The 23245-nt window shown below is 37.0% G+C and overlaps 2 protein-coding genes across 2 annotated transcripts in view; one reads left to right on the plus strand and one right to left on the minus strand.

Annotated features, from left to right (window-relative positions):
- Positions 1-243: 243 nt before the first annotated feature.
- LOC116180242 (chaoptin-like) lies at positions 244-22757 on the plus strand. Its single transcript, XM_031500137.1, has 2 exons — positions 244-307; positions 19169-22757. Exon 2 carries the CDS (start codon positions 19174-19176, stop codon positions 22717-22719), a length of 3546 nt encoding a protein of 1181 aa, XP_031355997.1. The 5' UTR covers positions 244-307; positions 19169-19173; the 3' UTR covers positions 22720-22757.
- The window catches only part of LOC116180243 (pickpocket protein 28-like), a 33644-nt gene continuing 29620 nt past the window's right edge, over positions 19222-23245 (minus strand). The window contains exon 10 of the mRNA XM_031500138.1: positions 19222-19320. Coding sequence (XP_031355998.1) covers positions 19287-19320 — 34 coding nt within the window. The 3' untranslated portion in view covers positions 19222-19286. The remainder of the gene's footprint in view (positions 19321-23245) is intronic.

Raw genomic sequence — 23245 nt, forward strand, 5'->3', positions numbered from 1 at the left:
ATAAAAACACTAGTTTATTCAATCTGGGAGGCCCATTTGAGCTGGGTCCCGGCCCGGCCTTGGTATTATTGTTAATGTTAATGCACATTCAGAGTTTACAACAAAGAAGAGATTACATTTTTCAAGGACGTATCATGGATTCTCTTTTTAGACTTGATATGGAAATGCTTATACAGACGTATGAAAGTAAGATAACGTAATCGTAATTAGATTCAAGTATTATTAGTAACTTTAAATGGTAAGTAACGTTTCTACATACAGTTTATGATTGTTTAGTGTGTGAAAGTGAGCCCCAAATTAAAATCTTGTAAGTTAACTTTCGCCCACTGATTTGGGGTAATTTGCACGCGTCCCAATCATTTAGGGTTGTACTCCATCAAAGACGTATTATTGAAACTAAGGGGAAGTTATGAAAGGAAGCTTTGTTCAAGAAAATCGAGTAGGTACTAATAATCATTATCTAAAAAGTAGCAATTGTAGAGTGTTTGTCCGAACAGATTGGTTGGTTCCAATCGAAAACATGTTTCCTCAAATGCAATAATGTGTCATTTTAAGAGCTCTTGTGTTCCCGTTCCCATAGTCACGAAGTTTCGGCAGTTGCGCCGCCTCACCTCGTACAATTTTTCAAAATCGGAAATCCTCGCGGAAATACGTCTAACCATCCCCCTAAGATTCATCGCAATCGGATGAACGGTACAATACAATTATTCATATAATATATAATTGATACAGACGCATTTTTTCGCCCCCTTTGCAATTTTCAAAACGGCGCAACCAGTATTGTACCACATGCATATTTCTCTTTTTATTTTTCTGAACACTATGCCGAATACCGGATTTTGATACGAACTGCAGATTGCATAAATTTACGACATTTCCGCAAAATCGTTTTAAGGGTCCGTGAAGTTGGAGTATCGGCTTGAAAGGGATTAAGTTCCAAGTATCTCATAACTTTGTACTCATTTTGCGCTAATGTGTGCTGCTAATTAAACATTTTGTGCTCATCACGTTAATGAGTAATTCATTTTTTTCTGATGACACTCACTTCACAACTTCGCGCTGTAGTGTTAACATTGGTATTTTTAAAATTGTTTAATGCATTAATTTGGCCTCATTTTGTGCTAATTTGTTCTGCTAATTTAAAATTTTGTGCGAGTAACGGTAGAATTTCAAATTTTTTGGGATGTGCCGCCAGCTTCTCACTGTAGTGTGTAACGAGTGGTTTGATTTCGCGCCAAATTTCATAAAAAATTTCGAAATTTCTTGTCATGATAGTGAAGGTCACCCTGTATATTTCATTATTTGTTCCGGTTAGAAATTTTGTGTTTGGGCATTTCGGTTCGCTCAAGACTATGGTCCGATAGATTTAATTTCGCTCAGATTTAATTTCGTCGTGGGAAGAGTGCAAAGCTGATTGACGTCATCATGAGTAATGCGAGTTTGTTTGTCGTTAGTTTATCAACTTTGGCGCCGTCTGGACCGAGAATAGGAGCGGATGTAGCACCGAGCCGTCAAGAGATAAGGAGTTTTCACGTCATCAGCAGAAAACCGTGAGATCAGTTTAGTCAGCAGTTCCTTGAGGTTGACGACGAAGTTAGAGTGGGTTAAGTTTTCTTTATCTGAACTAATGGGAGAATTTCTAGCGGGAGCCATTTTTGTTTTATGGTAATTTGGGTGTGGTTTTTTCATTTCAATTCTGAAGAAGGGGATCGTTTTTGGGGAGACTCGCGGTTAGTACGTCAAGCGGTCGACACGTACCTTGAGCGATCGTTTTGGTACACTTGGCGGTTTGAGCCACCGGCTTATTTCGGTTGCTCCCAGTTGCGTGCTTTTTGCACCCGTTCCGAAGAGTTATTTTCTTTTCGCGTTGATTTTTTGGCGAAGAAGACCCAGGTTCCACTCAGGTGATATTTTGGCGAACCCTTGAGCTTCACCCCAGTTTACTTTGGATGCAGTGAATCGCGTTAGGATACGTTGTGATTTCTCGAGGATATATAATTCAAAGTGCTGCCCTAGTCCTCAAGGCGCAGAATTTCGGGATCCGCCCCAGGTGGAATTTCCTACTAGTGCCGTAAGGTCATTTGTCGAAGGAGCGCTACGTTTCGGAGAGATATTTGCCCCAAGAAGAGCTGGTGAAATAATACTTTGACCCATCGCGGTTTACCGTCGGATAGTGATCATAAAAGTTTGTGTTCTGCCGTACCGCTAACTCAAAAAATCCGTCTCCCGCAGGCGATCAAAGCTAATAAACTAATAAAATTAAATTAAGTACCCGTGCTGTGTAGAAACTTTGGCAACTAGCCGTCTCCCACTCGCCACGCGAAGGATTTCCTGAACTAAGTTTCCGTTCAAACCAGAGACTTGTTCAAACACTAAACTTTGCTTTCGTTCCGAGGAAGGATAGGCACCGTGGATTTTTGTTTCCGTGTGTTAAATTCAAGCCACCCCCTAGGAAGTCACAGAGACCTAAGTGTCAGGTTTCATCACATCCACCCTGTACCAGAGGAAAGAGCAGTTCACAAGATCGGCTGTACAAATGTTGTGAAGGTTAGTCTAATTAAATTTGTAACGTTCTGTAAAATTCCACTTTTTGGTAATTAAGCTATAGAAAAAAAAATTTTTTTGAGTTGATTGTTTATTAAAGTCCAATGAACGATTACCAAAGAGTAGGATAAATTTTTGGGTTTATTTAAATAAGTCCCAGCCCATGCTGGATTAAAAACCGATTACCTGTTGTTGCAATTTTCAAACTGTAGAGGATGGCCACCCCTTGAGTAAATTAGTCTCACCTGTTAGGATTTTTTATTTAGTTTAGTTGTCATTGTTAAGCTAGTGTTTTTACAAGGAGAAGAGAAGAACTGCTAGATCCCTGTAAGTTGTTTGTATCGCTAATCTCATTTCAATATATTATCTATTTGGTTTCAATGTGCCTGTCTTTAACGAAGAACGAGGGGAAGGAAAGGGAGGAGTAGGAGTTGAGGCAGGAGACTGGTAGGCGGCAGGTTAAGGTTTGTTACGCAGTTTCAAAAGAGTTAAAAGCCCACCGATTTGAGTTAGCCGGAGCATTTATTTTTATCGATTGAGCAGCCTGAGAAGAAGACGGTTTGCCTTGCCGGGCGGAACCGATGGTAATTTTCAAGTCCAGAAGGAACCCCCGTAGCAAGTGTCAACCTATAGGTATATGTTAAACATTTCATTTTATTCACGTTTTGTGCTCATCCCGTCAATGGGCAATTCAAATTTTTCGCATGACTCGCTTGAGCTAGGTGGATACAATTGCGATCGTCGTTTTGTGAACAAAATTTCAACAAATTTTGCCATTTTAGATCATTTTAAGCAACTTTTAAAAGAATAAAATTTTCCGTCTGTCTGTACGTAAGTACGTACATACATGTGCGTTGGCCGTTTCCCTAGGCGGATTTTGTTCAACTTTTGTTATTTTGTTATGCATTGCTGTGTCCAATGGTGCGTTCACTACACCACTCACAAAACACTCATCCAGCTAGGTCAAAACAAATTAAAATTGAAACATAGAATTTTATCATCTCTAATTGGACCGGGTGGCCCAATAAGACTGTTCTTCGGGCATATCTCAGGAACCGTTTGTCGTATGACTTAGGGGTAAAAAAATTATTGGGTAAATCTGTCGAGGAAACGCTGGAAAATATTTTCAAGTTCTAAAAATGACCACCAGAGGCCGTAATTGCCATCTTAAATTTTAAAATTGCGTTTTCTTTAAATTTCGCAATATAATCTTAACATTTTTTTCACATTTTTAAAGAGATCCAGTTTATCTATCATTTTCGTAAAAACAAAAACTCGGTTGTTTAAAAAAAAACTAAAAAGGTTTTCGACCTAAAGCGAGTATCTTCAGCGCATTTTCCATAAATTGATCAATACTTCCCCAAAGGCCATACCTATGTGCGCTATGTTTTTCATTACTAGAGGCGTATGGTTAAAATTTTAAAGAAATATCTTCATAAATAAGGAAGTTAACACTTACTGCGCAGTTGATATTGCGCGCCCTCCGCATGCGCGTACTAATCTGATATTTACAATATGCAATACGTTTGCTTTTATTATAAGTATCTTTGGTTAAAATTTCAAAGAAATATCTCCATAAATAAGAAAGTTGGTATTGCGCAGTCTGCGCATGCGCACATCTGATTTTTACTATATGCGATATATTTGCCCTTACTACAAGTATCTGTGATTAAAATTTCAACAAAATATATTAATAAATAAAAAAGTTAACATTGCGCAGCCGGCGCATGCGCAGTTCAATCGTCAAGATTTTCCTTGATTCAGGTACCAGAGCGATGCGCTACCAAATGCAAAAAGAACGAACTAAATATCTTGAAAACTGTAGGAGTAGTTAAGGCCTCGGACAGACGGACAGACGGACGGACAGAGAAAGTGGCTGCAATAGCGCACCCAACTTTGTTGGAAAAAGCGCTAAAAAAATGGCGTGGGGCGTTCAATTGTTTTTGCAATAACCTGCTTTAACTTCTTAACCGTTGGACCGATTGTAACAAATTTGGTATAGTTGAAAAGAGCATTCTTTGGGCAATAAGAATCAAAATATAGTTAATTTAGTTGAATCCTTCTCCGTCAGGGGGCTAGTTTTGGCATTGTGATCAAAAATCCTAAAAAAATAAAATAAATCAAATGGACTGATATGACTTTTTCTTTATGAAAAAGTAGCCAAATAACATCCAAAGAGGCCAGTGAAAACCGTTTTTCAAAATCTCGTTCCTAACCTCAAATACTTTGAAAATGAAATTAATTAATTAATTAATTAAAATGCTTAAATTGTATCTTACACTTACTTTTGACGTATTTCCGGCATTTGTCATTGGAGCGAAAGATTGTTTGGAAAAGTACCCTACACTTTTAGGTAGGCCTTGGAAAATTAAACAAATGAAACACGATGCATTATAAAATAATAACAGCCGTAGTTTGTAATTTTTTAATTTATAATCTTTTCTAAAATGCCGATATGGGCTTCCAATTATAAGTATATAATAACTAATATAACATAACTAACATAACTACCCTTGTATTAGTGCAGTTGTAACAGGTCCTTCAAAATCGCGCATTAATTATCCGCACAGAGTAAAATTCATTACGCGAGAATCTTTTTTGTTTTTTCTGGAATTGTATCACATATTTCGAATGAATTGTGGCCAAAAGACACAAAAATGTTTTTCAGACGGAATTCTTAAGAAATGGTTTGTTATTTCCTTTTTTCAGCAGTTTTAGTAAATTGAGCGACTTCAGGAAGACTAAAACGCACAAAGGAAATTATTATTTTTCAAATAAATATTACTAATCGGTTTTCAAATGTTGTCTAAGATTTAAACAACCATTAAACTTACAAAACTCAAAATACGAGTATTAGGTATATACAGAGGGTTAGTCAAAAGTATGGAATATATCTTATACCTTGTACAGTAAAATATTTTACCTATTAATATGAAAGTGAAATGGGAAATTTGTCCGGGTCCGTGTACATAACGCAATCAGACATTATTTTGAAAGCAAAATAATTGAATAAATGGATCCTGTTTGGTATCGTCGGAAAGGTGGTTTTTTCCTCTTTACGGCTACATAAAAATAATCATTTCGTTAATAATTAAACGATTTAAAGGTAGTATAAAACAACTTCCAGAATACTAGAGCTTGAAGTTGGAGTCTCATCAGAAAAAATTTAATTATTCATTAACCTGACGAGCACAAAATTTTAAAGTAGCAGCACAAATTAGCACAAAATGAGCACAAAATTATAGTAAAAGAAAATTTTGAAAATATCGATGGTGACACTCAAGCGTGAAGTTGGAGTGTCATCAGTAAAATCATTAACCTGATGAGCACAACATTTTTAATTAGCAGCACAAATTAGCACTTATGAGATACCTGGAACTTAATTCCTTTCAAGTCGACAGTCCAACTTCACGGACAATTTCCCATTTTTTCATCATTTTATCCCTTTCATCCCCCTTTACATTCCCATACAAGATGATCAATATCTCCACATAGCCTGCATTTTCTCATTTCGGAGGGGGAATCACAATGACATAGTTGGTGACGCACCCCCTCACACCCCCTGCGCCCTAGCCACCCCAACTTTTAAATCTTAAATAGTGACTCCCCATGTGTGATACGTCATTGGAAAGCTCTGAAAAAATGCTTTCCAACCATACCAAATAGCATTACATTTAGGTTAGTAATTATCGTGCAAATCAAAAAATAAACATGGAAAAAGTTACGTACGTGGAACGAGTAAGACGTGTATTAAGTGCTCTTGGCTAATGTTTTCTAATTACACTTATAATTCAAAATATTATTAACAATAATGGCATCTGGTACTTCAAGTGTGGTGCGCGGTGTTAATTGTAAAATCTGTTCCACCAAGATAAACAGGTATGATGATAACATTGAGTGTACTGTGTGCGTAAATACTTATCACCTGCAATGCATAAATATCACAATTTGCGAATATAATGCTTTACGTGAATCAAAAGAAATTCTCAACTGGACATGTACATTATGTCTGTCATCATCACATAACTCTGCACGGAAACCAACCACTAACAACTCGGTATCGCCAACGGACAATGTTACTAGTGTTACTCTAGATCAGGTTTATTCCCTTATCCTTTCAATCAAAAACAACCAAGACGATTTTGCTAAATCTTTAAATTTGTGTCATGAAAAAATTGACGACAATTCTACACTTCTAAAAGCACAACAACTGAAAATAGATGAATGTTTGGGCAAGATTGGACATCTGGAAGGTGAAAACACTAAACTGAGGGGAGAGATTCAAGATCTAAAGCTTAAGATCAATGATCTTGAACAACACACATGGAAGAACGCAGTGGAGATCAAAGGGGTCCCTGAGCTCAAAGATGAAGATGTTCTATTCGTTATGTCGCAGATCGGTAACGCCGTGGGTTTTGCTTTTAGCAACGGAATTGTAGATGCCTGCCACCGCCTAGCCCGTAATCCAAACAAGCCTACAGAACCGCGACCAATCATAGTTACCTTTACTAGTAGACTGTATAAATACGAATTTATGAAGTGCAAACGTGTCAAAAGAGTAACTGTTGTGAAGGATCTTGGTGAAATGTTCACGAATTTACCTAATATAAACTGCAATAGCCCCATTTACATTAATGATTCACTCACTGCAGAAAATCGTGTTCTTTACGCCAAATCACGTGCATTCGCGAAGGAACATAAAATAAAATACTTATGGACACGTGATGGCAAAATATTAATGCGTAAAGACGACCGTAGCAAAATTTTCCGTATCCGCTCCATAAATGACTTCAGAGATGTCCACTAATTATTCTACGATTTTTCTTTCTCCGAATATTGAATTTATTTTATTTTATTTTATTTTATTTTATTTTATTTTATTTTATTTTATTTTATTTTATTTTCTTTAAGAATTGGAACTTTTTATTTTTAGTTACTGTTACTACAGAACCTTTTAATTATAGTTCAGTTAAACATTGTTTTCACAATATGCATATCGCCTCTGTTTTGTTTACCTATCATCATTGTCTGGTTAGCATGCATATAAATTGGCTATTATTTTTTCAAATATTATAAACCTCCAATAAACAACTAATGCATAGTTTGAAGATTGCATTTCTAAATGTTAGATCAATTTTAAGTAATTTTGTAGATTTCAAGGAGCATAATATAATGTCGGCTAAGTATGACATCGTTGGAGTTGCTGAAACATGGTTAAGTCCAAAAGTTCAATCTTCAGCCGTAAGTGTACCTGGATATACGTTTATCCGTAAAGATAGAATTACTAAAACCTGGGGTGGTGGCCTAGGAATGTATATTAAAAACAATATTAATTACACGGTGTTCACAAATTTAGACGATGAAGAAACGTTTGAGCAAGTCTGGGTTAAAATACAATTACATAATAAACACCTAGCGTTAGGAGCAATTTATAGGAAATTACAGTACAATTTGTCAAACTTTATTAATGAATTTGAAAATTGTTTAGCACAAATGACAATTGCTACTGATGATATTGTTTGTATGGGGGATTTTAACTTGGATCTCTTAGACGCTGGCAAACAAGCTTGCTTACATTTTCACAATGTGTTATACGAAGTTGGACTAATGCAAATAATCACAGAACCCACCAGGATCACTGCAGGTTCTTCTACTTTGTTGGACTTAATCATTCTCTCATCTAAGATAAGCGTTGATGATTATGGAACTATTCCTGTGCATCATATTTCGGATCATTCTCTGGTGTTTTGTAAATATCCTGTTAATATAGTCTATCCGAAATCTCTCCTAAAAAGTTATAGGGATTTTAGCAAAATACACAGTTCTGACTTCACCACATACTTGTATTCCCTTGACTGGAATCATTTGTATGAACTTGATAACATTAATGATATTGTAAATTATTTCAATTCGTGTATTTTGTGTATATTTGATATTTTTGCGCCATTGAAAACGGTACGCATAACAAAGTCCAAATCTCCGTGGCTTACAGACAATATTAAGCTCATGATGTCATTGAGAGATGCTGCACTGCACAAATATAAAAGGTCAAAAAATAGTGCGCATTGGGATTATTATAAAAAACTAAGGAACCATACAACTTACGCAGTCAATTCTGAAAAAAAGGCGTATTTAGATCATCACGTTCGCAATAACATCAGATCTCGTAAGCTGTGGAAAGAACTAAAAAGTCTAAATATTTGCTGTAAAGACAAGATTGAAGTTCCCTTGCAACTAAGTAACCCTGATGATATTAATGAAGCCTTCATACCCAAATCTAAAGATCGTGCCGATGAAAAATTAATAAATTTCTATTCGGAGAACACCATGTTTGATTTTCAAACACAACTTAAATTTCAGCAAGTTTCCGACAATGACATTATGAATGTTCTTTATAACATTAAATCTAAGGCTGTGGGTGAAGATGGAATTAGTGTATATACCTATGCTTTTATTGTGCTGTCCGTTTTTGATTCCTCACATAACTTATATAATTAATGTATGTTTACAATCGAACGTGATTCCCGAGGTCTGGAAAATTGCGAACGTAATTCCTATACCTAAAAAAAACAACCCCGCTAGCTACAATGATTTGCGTCCAATTAGTATACTGCCTGTTTTGTCAAAGGTTTTAGAGAAGATAATGGCAAATCAAATCAAGGTTCATTTTCATAAGTACTTGGTGTTACCTAAGATGCAGTCGGGTTTCAGAAGTGGACACAGTTGTTCAACGGCTCTATTAAACATAACAGATAATATACTCACCGCATATGATTTGGGAATGCTCACGATACTAGTCATGCTGGACTTCTCTAAAGCCTTTGACACTATTAATCATGAAATACTATTGAGTATACTGCACTATGTGGGATGTAGTATTGATGCTGGTACTATTATTAGAAATTATCTTTGCAATAGGAGACAGCTAGTGTTGCTAAATGGTCATAAATCTAAAGCTATTCCTTTATGCAGTGGAGTGCCACAAGGTTCCATTTTAGGTCCCTTGCTTTTCATTCTATACACCTCAAATTTCCACAAATGTCTGGAGCATGTAAAGTTTCACCAATATGCAGATGATACCCAGCTATATTATCAGTTTCATGAGTGCAATGTAACACAAGCTGTGGAATATATAAACAATGATATTTGCAAATTGGTGGGAGTATCGGAAACACATGGACTGTACATTAATGCTTCCAAATCGTCGGTAATGCTATTCGGGAGAACTAAAGTTACAGAACGGCAAAAATATGCGGTAAAAATTCGGGTAAAAGACTCTACGTTGTGTGTTCAAGATAAAGTAAGGAACCTTGGAGTGATAATGGATTCTCACCTGCGTTTCAAAGAACAAGTCTCAATAATGATCAAAAAAGCATTTATGAACTTAAAATTGATATTTAATCATCGCTATAGCATCGGCCAACATCTAAAAATCATATTGTGTGAATCGCTTGTCCTCTCACAGTTCAATTATTGTGATACTCTCTATGGCCCTCGTTTGGATGCAGCTGACAAATATAGAATTCAAAAAATTCAAAATTCGTGCCTTAGATTGATTTATGGTGTAAAGAAGTATGATCGCATCTCTCATAAATTAACCGAAATAAAATGGCTAAACATGGAAAATAGGAGACTTGCGCATGCGGCTACTTTATACCATAAAATAATCATCGAAAAAACACCAACTTATCTTTACGATAAAATCAGATTCAGTTCCAATCCTAGATTTCCTACCTTAATAACTCCACCTTTACACAAAACCTCCATCTTCGAACGATCTTTCAGTTATAGCATTGCCAAGCTGTACAACGCATTGCCACACTCCTGCAAAAACCTAAACTCTATAAAATTTAAACAGTATATCCAACGCTTCATACTTGATCGTCAAATATTGCAGCAAACACAGTGCAGTTCTCATGTTTTCGTCTAATACTAATTCATTAGTTAACAATCTATTCTGGATTCATTGCCATATAACTGCGACCACACGCTAGCTAAATTCTGTATCGGTATTCTGTCAAGCTTAATGTCTTTCGTTCTTTAAATATATATTTATGTAAAATGGGTTAAGTGGAAGAGCAGAAGTAGGAGCTTGGGCAACTACTATCTGAACTTCGCCCTTTTAGTTACTATTGCTCTCGCAATGTACTAACTTGTAATTATTTTTGTTTATACTGAATTGATAATATGGGTGCAATATGTAACCAAATAAAGGTATTATTATTATTATTAAATCGTATTTAACTTGAACTTCCAAAGCCGACTCGACAGCAACTCATTTTTGATCGCCAGTTATAATCTATTCTCAAACTCTTGTCGAACCTTTCCAATCGGTTTTGCAATATTTCGACGTTCTTGAATTATTATCTGTCTTAGTTCGTCTATGTTCGCCGGTTGCGTTTTAAAAATGACAAATTTCAAATGTATCATATTAGTTTATTTTTTTGATTTTCACGATAATTACTAACCTAAATGTAATGCTATTTGGAAAGCATTTTTTCAGAGCTTTCCAACGACGTATCACACATGGGGGGTCACTATTTAAGATTTAAAAGTTGGGGTGGCTGGGGCGCAGGGGGTTGGAGGGGGTGCGTCGCCAACTATGTCATTGTGATTCCCCCTTCGACTTACCGAAACGGATTTTGATTTTTTTAAATATCTCGTTTATTTACTAAGATATGGGGGGTGGTAAGTTTTCAAATTGTCACCCTGTATATTATATATTATATGTTATATATTATATCATGGGAAATGCAACGTGGCATAGTTAAGATTTAGCCATATATGAAATGTTGAGTTATAACCTTCACTTTTATTTAATTCGTAGGGCAGGAACGAAAGAAACAATCAGTGGTTATAGAAGGCCGTTTTCGTTAATAAAAAAACCATTTTGTAAGCGTTAATTAGGTAAAAGAATTGAAAATTAATCAAGTCCGTTTTTAAAGAAATGTAGGAACGACATACATAGTAGGGTGGGTCGATTAAAGATTTTTTTTCGAATTTCAGAACGCCTGTGGTTTAAAAAGTTGCTAATAGTTAACCGAATCTTAAATACATATTTTCAATTTTTTTTGTTTACGGGGTGACCTCCCGCTGGAGCCAAAAAAAAACAAAAAAATAATAATTAAAAAATTAATGCGCCTGTATTATAATATTAAGTATAAGGGTTCTCTTATTACCCAAAAAAAATATTTTTTAATTTAAGCTTTATTTAAACCCCCCGCCAGCCCTTACAGATAAAAAAAATTTTAATTTCCAACTTCATAGTCTGATTTTGTATTAAACTTTGACATTGTTTTTCTAGATGCTATTGTGGCTCTTATCCAACCATCCCGATTATTAAAACCACATACTGCCGATGATGCTTCAGTCACTAATTTGACACCTCGTTCAACAGCCTGTGTGTGACAGGGTAACTTCCACAGTTCGCCGTCTGGAAAACCACCAGTTTCAATAAACTCTTGAATTTCTTCATTTGTTAAATGTTTAGTCATTGGTGGCTCACTAAAGTTAATGTTTTGCCAACTTATTAGGTCCAGATAATTATCGGCTTTAAAGTTGAACTTGGGTATTTCAAATTTTCTTATCGTGTCCTTCAACTCGTTTTCTTTAGACCTGCAGCGTAATATCCTTCTGTAGCCCAACTCTCTAATATGACGACGAGAGTCAAAAATCATAGCCAAGATAATATTTTCAGGATGGCCATAAAAGCCATTTCGTTGGATGACAGGATCGATTACAGCTTTTAATTCATCACTTAAATATCTGGAGTACTGGATTAGCTTCCAAAGATGAAGTGTGCCTGATGTACATAATGGTATAGTTTTGACTAAAAACCAAACCTTTGCGTACACCCGCAGGATATACTCTGTTAGAATTTGTAGACTGTGCGAAGGTTTTTCCATTGCGATGTAAGCTCGCAAAACACGGTTTGCCGTAGTAAGCCATCTTGCATGGGATAACTTGCCAGGATTTTTAGTTGCTAAATTTGGCGGGCAGTTTCCAGTAGATATTGCAATGCAAATCTGGTATAAATAATTTTGGTCGGTGCTTAAGTCCTTTAAATTTACCTCAGGTAACTCAACTTCTATTCTTTTGTAGATCACAACAGGTAATCGTTCACAAGATTCGATCAGTTTGCCGATTGGACCTGAAAATGTTATTGGTCCAGTAGTGGTTCCATCCAGATGTCGAACTAGATGCCGTAGTGGTAATTCGTTCGCGTGTAGTTGGCATATAAGCCATTGCAGGGGTCGTTTCAAATGTACTTCTAACAATCTAATTACTCCACCGTGAGATCCAGTGTTCACAACAGTGCCATCACATCCGACAGCAACCAATTCGGTAGATGATATGTCATTATCGGTAAAAAAGTCGAAAATCGACGAAGCTATGGTCTTTGCTGCACCATTCTCAGGTGTTACATGTCCTAAATAGTCGCTACCTGGCTCTTTCAATAACACTATGTGTTCTTCGACAATAGTTTTTCTACTTGACGTGTCCATTAGCTTCTCAATGTGAAGGGTTCGATCTTTGCGACCATCAAAATAAAGAGCTTGGAGAGTAGCACCCTCCTTTAGGATGCCTTTTTGTAAATCAAGTCGTTGCCTTTTTCGTTGTCGGTCTAACTTACACTTGTCTATTACATACGACTTATCAGTTTTGGATATCAACCCAATATCTTCAAGAACTGCGCTAGCGACCATTGCTCCTTTTCTGCTTGACAATCCAGTCCGGTCTATCGCTTTTGCTAGTGCAGGAAGTTTGAAAGTCATTTCTGATCTAGAAGTTGACGGTTGTGGTTCATAATCAAGATCAGAGTCTGATTTACTTTGCATTGATATGTCTGATAAATCTTCTTCAGTTTTTGTTTCTGGAATATTGCACGGAATATTTACACTTTTTCTTTTTCGTCTTTGTTCTAAAACTTTTGTTGCCTTGACATCCACTTGCCCAATAAACATTTGCCGTGTGGTTCTTTGATCTGTAAGAAATTCTTGCTCAATTTTAGGAACCTTGCTCGACTTTGGGCAAGCACATGACGAAAAATCTGCACATTTGCACTTTGAAATATCAAAAAGCTTAGAGTTAGCTTCATCGCGAAATACTTGTAATTTCTTTTTGGCAGCATCACTTGTCTTTTTAATTGACTTTTTAATGTTCATAAATTGTTGGTGATACTTTTTTAATAAGGCAATACACTGTTGGTCTGATATAAATGGTAAACTTGCCTTGCTCCAGATCTCTTGCACTTTTTTTACCACAATTTTCATTAACTCGGAAACTGTTTTATTTTTACCTTCACCACTAGCAGCCAGGTCATTTTGAATAAACAGGAAATATCGCATAACGTCACCATAACACGGAAGTTTTGTTTCACATAGTGTAGTAGGTTCATCAAACACGGGATCACGAACTGTCAGCCGCGTTAAGACCTTATTACTCTTACTTCTCTCAGCCATGACTTTTTATTTAAAAAAGACACTAATAACACAGGATTTATTATGTAAGTACTAAACAACACTATTAACGCAGAACCACACAAGATGAGAGTCAACAGTGAACTAAGTTAATCAAACGCAACGAGCATTTAACCCTGACAAGGTTAAACTTGCGCGACTTTGCCCGGTTTACCATTGGCGTCGACTGTGAAGGGGGCGTTATTGACAAATTACCTGGCGGGGGGGTGAAACATGGTTTAAACTGAATGATATTTTTTTTTGAATTATTTAGGACCAAACTAAGTCCTTTAACGCACCAGGCTTTATCGATATACGACTTTTAATTTTTAATTTTTTTCAGGGTCGGGCGGGGGGGTTAAATGATGAGATAAAAAAAAATAAAAAATTTACGGTTACTTTAAAACCATTTGACAACTTTTAAAACTACAGGCATAACGCAATAAAAAAATCGACCCACGCTAATACATAGTATACGTCATGATAATGATTTGTGATGGGTCATCAGAGTACATTTTTCCGGCGAGGCTGATAAAGAAGTTCTGCTTTCGCTTGTTTACGATAATACAAAGTGTATTATCGTTTGACCCTTGATATTTGACCCGAGACGTTTGTTATTAAAATTAATACTGAGACAAACACTAAGATTGCCCTAGAAATAAATCTCTGCTCGGATATTAAAAAAACTGAGCACTTTTCAGTTAATTAGCAGCACTCGGACGAACGGACGGAATTTGCAACAAATATTTTTTGCTTCGTTTTGTGTTCATCCTTGTTGCCAAACATTCTTTCACTTTCTCTTTCACCCTTCCTCGAATTTTACCCGTCCAGACGCTATTCTGATTTCAATTTTTATTTACTCCTCTAATATGGAATTTGGTGTCCATCCTTTTAAACTCAGTATCCATTTGTAATACCTTCTTTGTATCCTTTCTAGTTCTATCCTCCCTAATATTCGATTTCTCATCATTTAACTCCATTCCCTTTCTTTCTCAATGCCTCTAAATTCTTCCCATCATTTCTTTCATCTGTCCTATCTCTGTTGCCATTATTACTGTATCGTCAGTATATACCAGGGACCATATCTTCCTTCTTCCCACTACGATTCCTACACTTTGACCCTGGCTATATTTTCTCCTGTATGTACAAATTTGGATGGTTATTTTTAATCAAAGAATTAACCCCTTTCGTATATGTACATCATATTTAAAAACCCCCTTTTCGATCGTTCCCTTACTTTTTCTAAAACCCATTTTGTGTTTCCTCCAACATTTTGTTCTCTATTTCTCTTTCTAACCTTCTATTCAATACCATCGCATGTATTCTGTAGGCAGTCGTCATTATCCTGATATAATTGTCAATATAGTCTTTATTATCTTTTTTTTTATCGGCAATATTACCCTTTCCGCGCATTCTTCCGGCAGCCCCCCTCCTTTCAACATCTTTTTTATTAGTTCCTCAGCTTCTCCTTGATACTATCTGTGGCGATAATTCAAGTCCCATTTTTTTCATCCCTTCCTGTCGCTTTCCCTTTCTTCAGTCTCGTTAGTTGACCCTTAAATACTTCTGAAATATCGGCTTTCTACCTATCTAATCTTCCCCCTGATTTCCTTGTAGTAACTTATTAATATGCTTCTTCCAGTCTTCTATTTGTATTTCTCTCGCTTGGTATGTTTTGCCTTTTCCTCTGTTGGTCCTCTTCCAATCGTCATCTGTTTTTATTTACCTGATTCGTTTTTCATATTTTTTCATATTCTTTCTGTTTCCTTTTGTGCTTTTTATTTATGTTGTCTCAACTCCTCCTCCTCCTTTTCTTTCTCTCTACATCAGTAAAAAAAAGTACTTACACTCTCTGTCCCACCATTTTTCACCCTTCATTTACCTATTTTTACACTCCTAAGCATCCCCCCCCCCATATTTTTTTAGTTCCTCTAGTCTCTTTTTATTCGACTCCACAGTTTCTCTTGTCCATAACCTTCCTCTTTGTATCTTTCCATTTCTTGATCTTTCTGTCCCCCTTTTAGCTATTGGTTGGTGATATGTTTATTTTATTTCCTTCAGTATTGTTCCGTTTACTAGTATGTAATCAATTATGGACCTCCATTTCTTGTTTCCGTGTATGTGTATTGCATGTCCCTCTACATTTCCATTTAAAATTCTCCATCCACCCTCTTCTGATAATTCCAGTAACACTTCTCCCTTTTTATCTCAATCTCTATCTCTTGATTTTCTATCCTGTGTTACTCTGCCCATCTCTACCCATTTTCCTTTATTACCTGTTCCGGCATTTAAACCTCCTCGCAATATTAGCCCCTCCTCCAACCTTTCATCTACAATGTTTTCTATATTATTCTTAACACCTTTCATTCCTTCTCTGTTGTATGTAGTTATCACTCTCATTTTGCTCCCCTCTACTTCCACTGGTCTTCAATCAACGAAACAGAACTCGTGACCCCAGTTACGCCGAAATGAACGCGCACTCCTGCCTTTTCGTTACACCAAAATATCAAATTCCGATAAAATAAACCAATGGAAATTAAAACATTCACACATACAGGAGTGTCCGCCCTTATCTCCGGAATTATTCTAACCTAAAGAGCTTCCATCTGACCCAACATTATGTCACGTTTAGTGAAAATGTAAGTTCTTCCTATAGTAGAGTTATTACCTTAGTTCTTTATTTTCGCCGCTAGAGGTCATTTGAGTATTATAGGTTTCTTTTACCTTAGTATTTTTACTTTTGCTGCAGGTACAGTGCCGTGCAGATGTTTTTCATATTTCTAATACCACCCCTTCTTTAATTCGAAGTGGCACACGAGTTTTACTCCTCTCGCGCAGTAAAGATTTTGCTTTCATATTGTTTGTAGGCAATTATTTTTCTGATATGCCATTACTTTTTTCTTGACTTAGTGTCTTATGGATTTGGCTACTACCATATTTTTCTACTTCTGATGTGCCTGTGGTTGCTCCATTGAAGTAATAAGTGTGAGGTGTGTAATTATGATTAAGGATTCTTCGTAATACGTCAAAATTCCCTCAAATTTTCTTATAGTTTTCTCTTCTGGATAACTGATTCGTTATGATCTACCTGGATATTACTTATTACATACGCAGTACGTGAATGACATTGTATTTTTACCTTGTCATTTCAGCAAGACCGGCATTATCGACGTCACGTGACAGATGAGTTTCTACATTACCTGCTTCAAAAATTTACACCCGGTGACCTACTTAGATGGAAGTTGTTTACCTACGCTCCGATAGTGTTCCTGTCTAACTGCAAGCATTAACGAAACCTTTAATTGGAGAGTATTATTAGTCTTGCAAATCGCTCCGATATTTGTGATTTTTACTTACACTACCTTCCGAGACCCGATTTTATCGATGACTACTCTTGGTACTCGGAAAGTTTATATAAAATATATCACCGATTTGTACGGACAATCCATGGTCGAATCAAAATTTTGCTTTTGCTAGTGTAAAGTCATTCGAATTATTCATCCTTATTCCGTATTAATTACGGTTTTGGTATACGATTACTTAGTGTTAGACGTTTATTTGTCCAGCAACGCATTAGATTAATGTGTAACTGCCTTTCTGTTTCAAAATCAACGTGGTTTCAGTCCTATAACTTCTTTGATTCGATCCATAAACAAGCTCTTAATAATCGCCAGTCTTTATGGCATTTTTAAAGAAATTTCTCTTCCTTTATTCTTTTTTTGCATTTAATCATGAGAAAATTCACAACTGATTTGACAACCACACACTGATAACTAAAAGTACTTTTTTAAAACTGCGCAGACAATTGCTAAACCGCAATATTTTGCTTCGCGCTATTCACTACCCCTATTGTTTCTTTGTTTGTATTGTTATCTGTTATGGATAAGGCATAGGGTGCCCTTCTGAGCTCAAAAGGTTTGAACCTGAAATTAAATTTTTTTTTCGATTTCACATCAATTTAAATCATGGGTTGCATTAACGAGCACAATGGTTAGGAGTTTTTCAGAAATGTCTGCTCCTTTCACACTGCTAGACAAACATATCGAGCACATGTTACATTGTAAACGGTCCTAGCTGTTACAGGCTACCCTGAGCCTCTTCGTAACTAAAGGACCTCTAAAATCTCCCTTCTGCTCGTGAAGATAACCTGTATATGTTTGGTTACCTACGTTGAGGAACACAGGGAGCTCTTCTGCGTAGCTCGATATCGGAGATCCAGGTCACCTCTAATTAATTAACTAAGCTTGGTAGAATATAAGTAATATAATGATTAGAAAATATATACACAATTTAACTAAATATTTACAATTGCACAGAAACTAAATTATAATGGCTGAATGCGACCCAACTTGAAACGTTGACAGAAGGGGTCCTTGATTTACCTTGTAGTTTTATTCATGTTTTATTTATCTCTGTAATTTAACCTGTTAGTATCCAGTATCAAAATCGGCAGGTAGTTTCAGAGATAATTTCTTGTAAGTTTTTCTTCTTGTAAGTTTTTACGTTATAACCCAACTAAAACATTACCCAGGGTATATTGCAGGAGTGATCGGCGAGCGCGAACGTACATTCGCAGCGTTTACCGAAATTTAAAAAACAGGTAAACTTAATTAAGAGCGCGGTTATACAGCCGGACACCCTTAATCCACGGAAGGTATCCGGGAAGAGCGCGCTATTACAACCGACACCTCTACTTTAACGGAGGGACAGGTAAATTATTCTCAGAGCGCGATCTACAATCGCTACTCTAACCAAGGAACAGGAATGTTCTGGTTCGGTTTCCGTATATATGGAAGGAAGTGGAAATTAGTACAGTGCAATTAGACCCAAACCTCAACATCCAAAGTAAAAGTTTCCCTCCAACTGCAAATTATTCTATACAGTCCACAGATTGTGCAGTAGAAAGTTACACCATTTTAACCGTACTAAATGTAATGGTGATAGTAATTATACCTACTGGTGGGAATGTCAACAAATATGACGTCTCCGAAACTACCGCCCTCCCTTCATAGAAATTTAGATTAATTTCAGATTCCTACAGGAGTCAAATTACGAATTAATCCCATTAAATTTCCCATCGTTACAGTTCACACCTACAGCTGTAAGAGCTATGGGGATCTTTCTTCTACATAATTTAAGCATACTAAATGTAATTATTGTTCTAGGAGACATGGACGAAACAGGAATCATCTTGTTACTCACCGTATTATTCAAATTAGTTCTACAATCAACACAGATATGCGTACGAGACTACTACGGTGACCAAGTTTCTTGTACGAGTCTTCAAGACGTAGCATCTAATAGCGGTTTCCAGTACCTACGGATTGAAAACACAACTATTACAGCATTGGAAGGAAATGCATTTGAAGAACACAATTCTTTGTATGATCTTTCGCTCAAATCTTTACACCTAGCTGCGATTGACTATAGCGCATTTCGCAATTTGGGAAACCTCCGTAAACTGGATTTGGAAAACAACCAAATCGCAACCATTGGATTTCTAAAGGACTTACCATTGCAGTACTTGAACTTAAATTTTAATAATTTAACTATCTTTTACATACCAGACTTTTCTATGAATGAACTGCAAGCCTTATCAGCAACGAACAATTACATTGAAAAGTTTGACATAGATTCATATAATCTTGAAGAGTTGGATCTATCTTACAACCGTATTAAGGGCGATGTTGATTGGCTTGGGAGCAGATTTAAAAATTCAAACAATCTAAACGTGTTGAACATAAGTTTCAATCCGATAGTGACGTTGCAGACAAACTCATTTACAGGTCTCAGTAGATTAAAACGCCTTTACCTCAAGAATTGCAGTATACAGAAGATCGATACGCCCTTCGATGTACTGACAGAATTGCATACGCTTGATTTGAGTAGTAACGATTTGCAAAGCTTACACAGCAACATATTCAGTAAGCTCTCCTCTCTAAGGTACCTCCTCCTTGAGTACAACCACATACGCACTTTAGACTTGACTGGATTCGCGGGATTGCGCAATCTCATGCTTGTGGACCTGTCCCATAACCAAATCCAAGAAATAAGTGTGGATCAGTTCCAAGAAAATGGTTTTCTGCTTCAGGCAGAGGGGTCGAAAATGTTAAACCTGAGTCATAATGGATTAACCGCGTTACCTTCAAACGTCTTTAGGATCTTTGTTCACATAAATCTGGAATTTAATCCTATTAGAAACGTGAAAGAGGAAATGCATTTTGGTGCACCAAGTGTGCAATCCCTCACTTTGGCCGGTACCAACTTTGAGTCATTCCGGTCGATTTTGGGCAGCTTGAAGAACATTCGTGATTTGAATTTATCTTACACCAATACTCAGCAGATCGAGATAGATGACTTCTCGAAGTTGACTCATCTGGAAACCTTGGATTTGAGCAATAATAATATATCTGAAATCAGAGAGAACTGCTTCACTTATCTGAACAGCTTACGTATCTTATTGGTGCGCAACAGTTCGCTTACCGAGATAAAGTTTGGCTCATTCATCGATTTGCACAGTTTGAACCATTTAGATTTGTCACAGAATCAGATCAGAAACTTAAAGCGACGGACCTTTACTGGATTGCGTCAGTTAGAGAGTTTGGTGCTGAATTGTTCACGGATCGCCCGCGTAGAACCGGAAGCCTTTCAAACTTTGGAGGCATTGCGAATTTTAGATTTGAGCGATAATGACCTTACAGGTTTAGAGCCGAAGAGCTTTGCTGGTCTAATAAACCTTCAACGGTTATATCTCAACAATAACACCGTCAAATACATTTCGTCTGGAAGCTTCGACGGCTTGGAAAGCCTTGTCTTTCTCGATCTGTCCATGAACAATATTATGGAACTGAAAACATCCGCATTTCAAGGCTTAAATCAACTTCAACAGCTCTTCCTGAACAGGTCCAGGATTAAAAGTATCAGCCACGGCGCTTTCTCGTTTTTAACTACGGTGGACTACTTGGACTTGTCCGGCAACGCAATTGACATCTTGCGCAATGGAACGTTTTCTCCATTAAACTCGCTCAGGGAGCTAAACCTCTCCAATGCGGAAATCGGCGAAATCGAAGGAGGAACATTTAAAAACCTACAGTCGCTAGTCTCCTTGCATTTGGGTGACAATAAATTCACCGTACTAAGAACGAATACCTTTGCAGACCTTCCGATACTTCAAACGATAGGCTTACACTACAATCAACTGGAACTTATTGAAGCCAAGGCGTTTTCCAACCTTGGCAGTTTAAATTTCATAGACCTACAAGGCGCCCGCATCAAGAACATCGGAAGCAGTGCGTTTCAAAATCTCTATTCTCTGAGAGACTTGAACCTTTCTGGACTGTCAGTTGAGAATATGGAACCAAACACATTTAACTCAATGCCATATCTGAACACCTTAGATTTAAGCAACAACAATTTTAGCGTGATTCCCTCTGATTGCGTTCGAGACCTTGGCCAACTACAATTCGTCAGCTTGCGCAACAGCAAACTAAGGCAGATTGAGCACGGTGCCTTCTCCGATCTGCCGAGTTTAAATTTCATTGATTTTAATGGATCTTTGGTTGAAAGTATCGAAACCGGCGCATTTTCACGTCTCCCGCATTGGAGTAATATGATCAATTTGTCGGGGTTATCCTTGAAAAGTATCAACTCCGGAGCATTTAGCGAGTTACAACTTGAGGCGACTTTAATTTTGAGTCACAATCTACTAAGGGTCGTGCACACGGAAACATTCCCCGTAAATACGTTTTTGCGATTGGATTTAAGCTTTAACGAAATTTCCGAGTTGGAACCTAACGCGTTTGACCAGTTAAAATTTCTAGAATTGGGAGTGCTCAGTCTAGAGCACAACAAACTGTCAACTCTCCAATCCGGAGCATTTTCGGGACTTCGAAATGTCTTCAAAATTAAAATTGCGTACAATTTGATTGATACCATTGTACCTGGCAGTTTCCAAGAGCTTTGGATGTACCCAGAGTGGACGAACGACTATGACTATTGTGCCATTGAGTTGGATTTTAACAAAATTAGAATTTTGAACAAAAATACCTTTAGGGGTGTCCACGGCTTGCGTACTTTAAGCATTGCGTATAACGATCTCGAGGAGATTGCGCCGAACGCGTTTCTTGCACTGGACTCTTTATATATCTTAAATTTGGGGTACAACAACATCAGCGTTCTGGATCTGCAGTCGTTTTCTGGATTAAGTGGACTACGGCGTTTAATTTTGACCGACAACAACCTATCAAGCTTTCGTATCGGGACATTCTCCCACTTGTCTGCCTTGGAGTACCTCGACTTATCTAACAACAAAATTGCTAAATTAAAAGTGATCGTGTTTTACCCACTAGGCGGACTTACAAGACTAAATTTGGAAGGAAATAGTTTCAACAGTCTCAACCACAACCTTCTCGTGTACTACCTCAGCTCACTTAATGAAATCAATTTGCCTAATAGTGTGTTGCCGTGCGGAAAACTAACAGAGATGCTGAAGGTATTTAGGAATAAAAACATTAAATACCTACCCGACAAAGACAGTGGGGTATTTTCTAGTGAAAACGTCGAAGGTATCAGCTGCTATGACAGAAACGAGGAAAGTTTGTCCAGATCAAGCTTGGAAACGATGCTGGATGGGGTGGAAGACGCCATGAAGGTGCTGGAGAATGCCATATCTAAAGTAAACGAAAATCTTAATAATTACCCTGTCGATGAATTGTAGTAGTTTAGTTACCTACGATTTCTAATATGTGAGATCGATTGTTGACTGCACAAGATTGATGTTTGTGTCGATTGTTTACTTATATTAAATTTTTAAAATTGGTGAGTAATTTCTTAGGATAGAAGACTCAACCCTCAGTTTCCCTGGTTCGTGTTGCATTTCGGGCACTTAGGCATAGTCACTGCAGGCCGGTCACAACTAAAACAATGCACGTTCTGTGGCATCGGACAATTTATTAGGCGAGAGTTGCACCGGTTGATAACAGATTCAACATTTCAAAGTTGAGCTTGAAGAATGAGTATTGCCGATCATAGAGACCTGACTGTTACCTCGAAAAGTAGCTTCAGCTAAAAAAGATTTTGACTGTTAATGAGCGAGGAGAATCAGTCAGAAGAGGAGTTCTTTGTGTTAGTTTTAAAGGTACTCATGCCTTCCAGCATATCCCCTATTATCTATAATAAGTCTTACCTTAATTTTTGTATAACTTTTTTATTTTTATTTTTACAGGAGTTGGCCGTATCTAGGA

Source organism: Photinus pyralis, unplaced genomic scaffold, assembly GCF_008802855.1.
Source record: "Photinus pyralis isolate 1611_PpyrPB1 unplaced genomic scaffold, Ppyr1.3 Ppyr1.4_LG9, whole genome shotgun sequence".
NCBI classification, from domain to species: Eukaryota; Metazoa; Arthropoda; class Insecta; order Coleoptera; family Lampyridae; genus Photinus; species Photinus pyralis.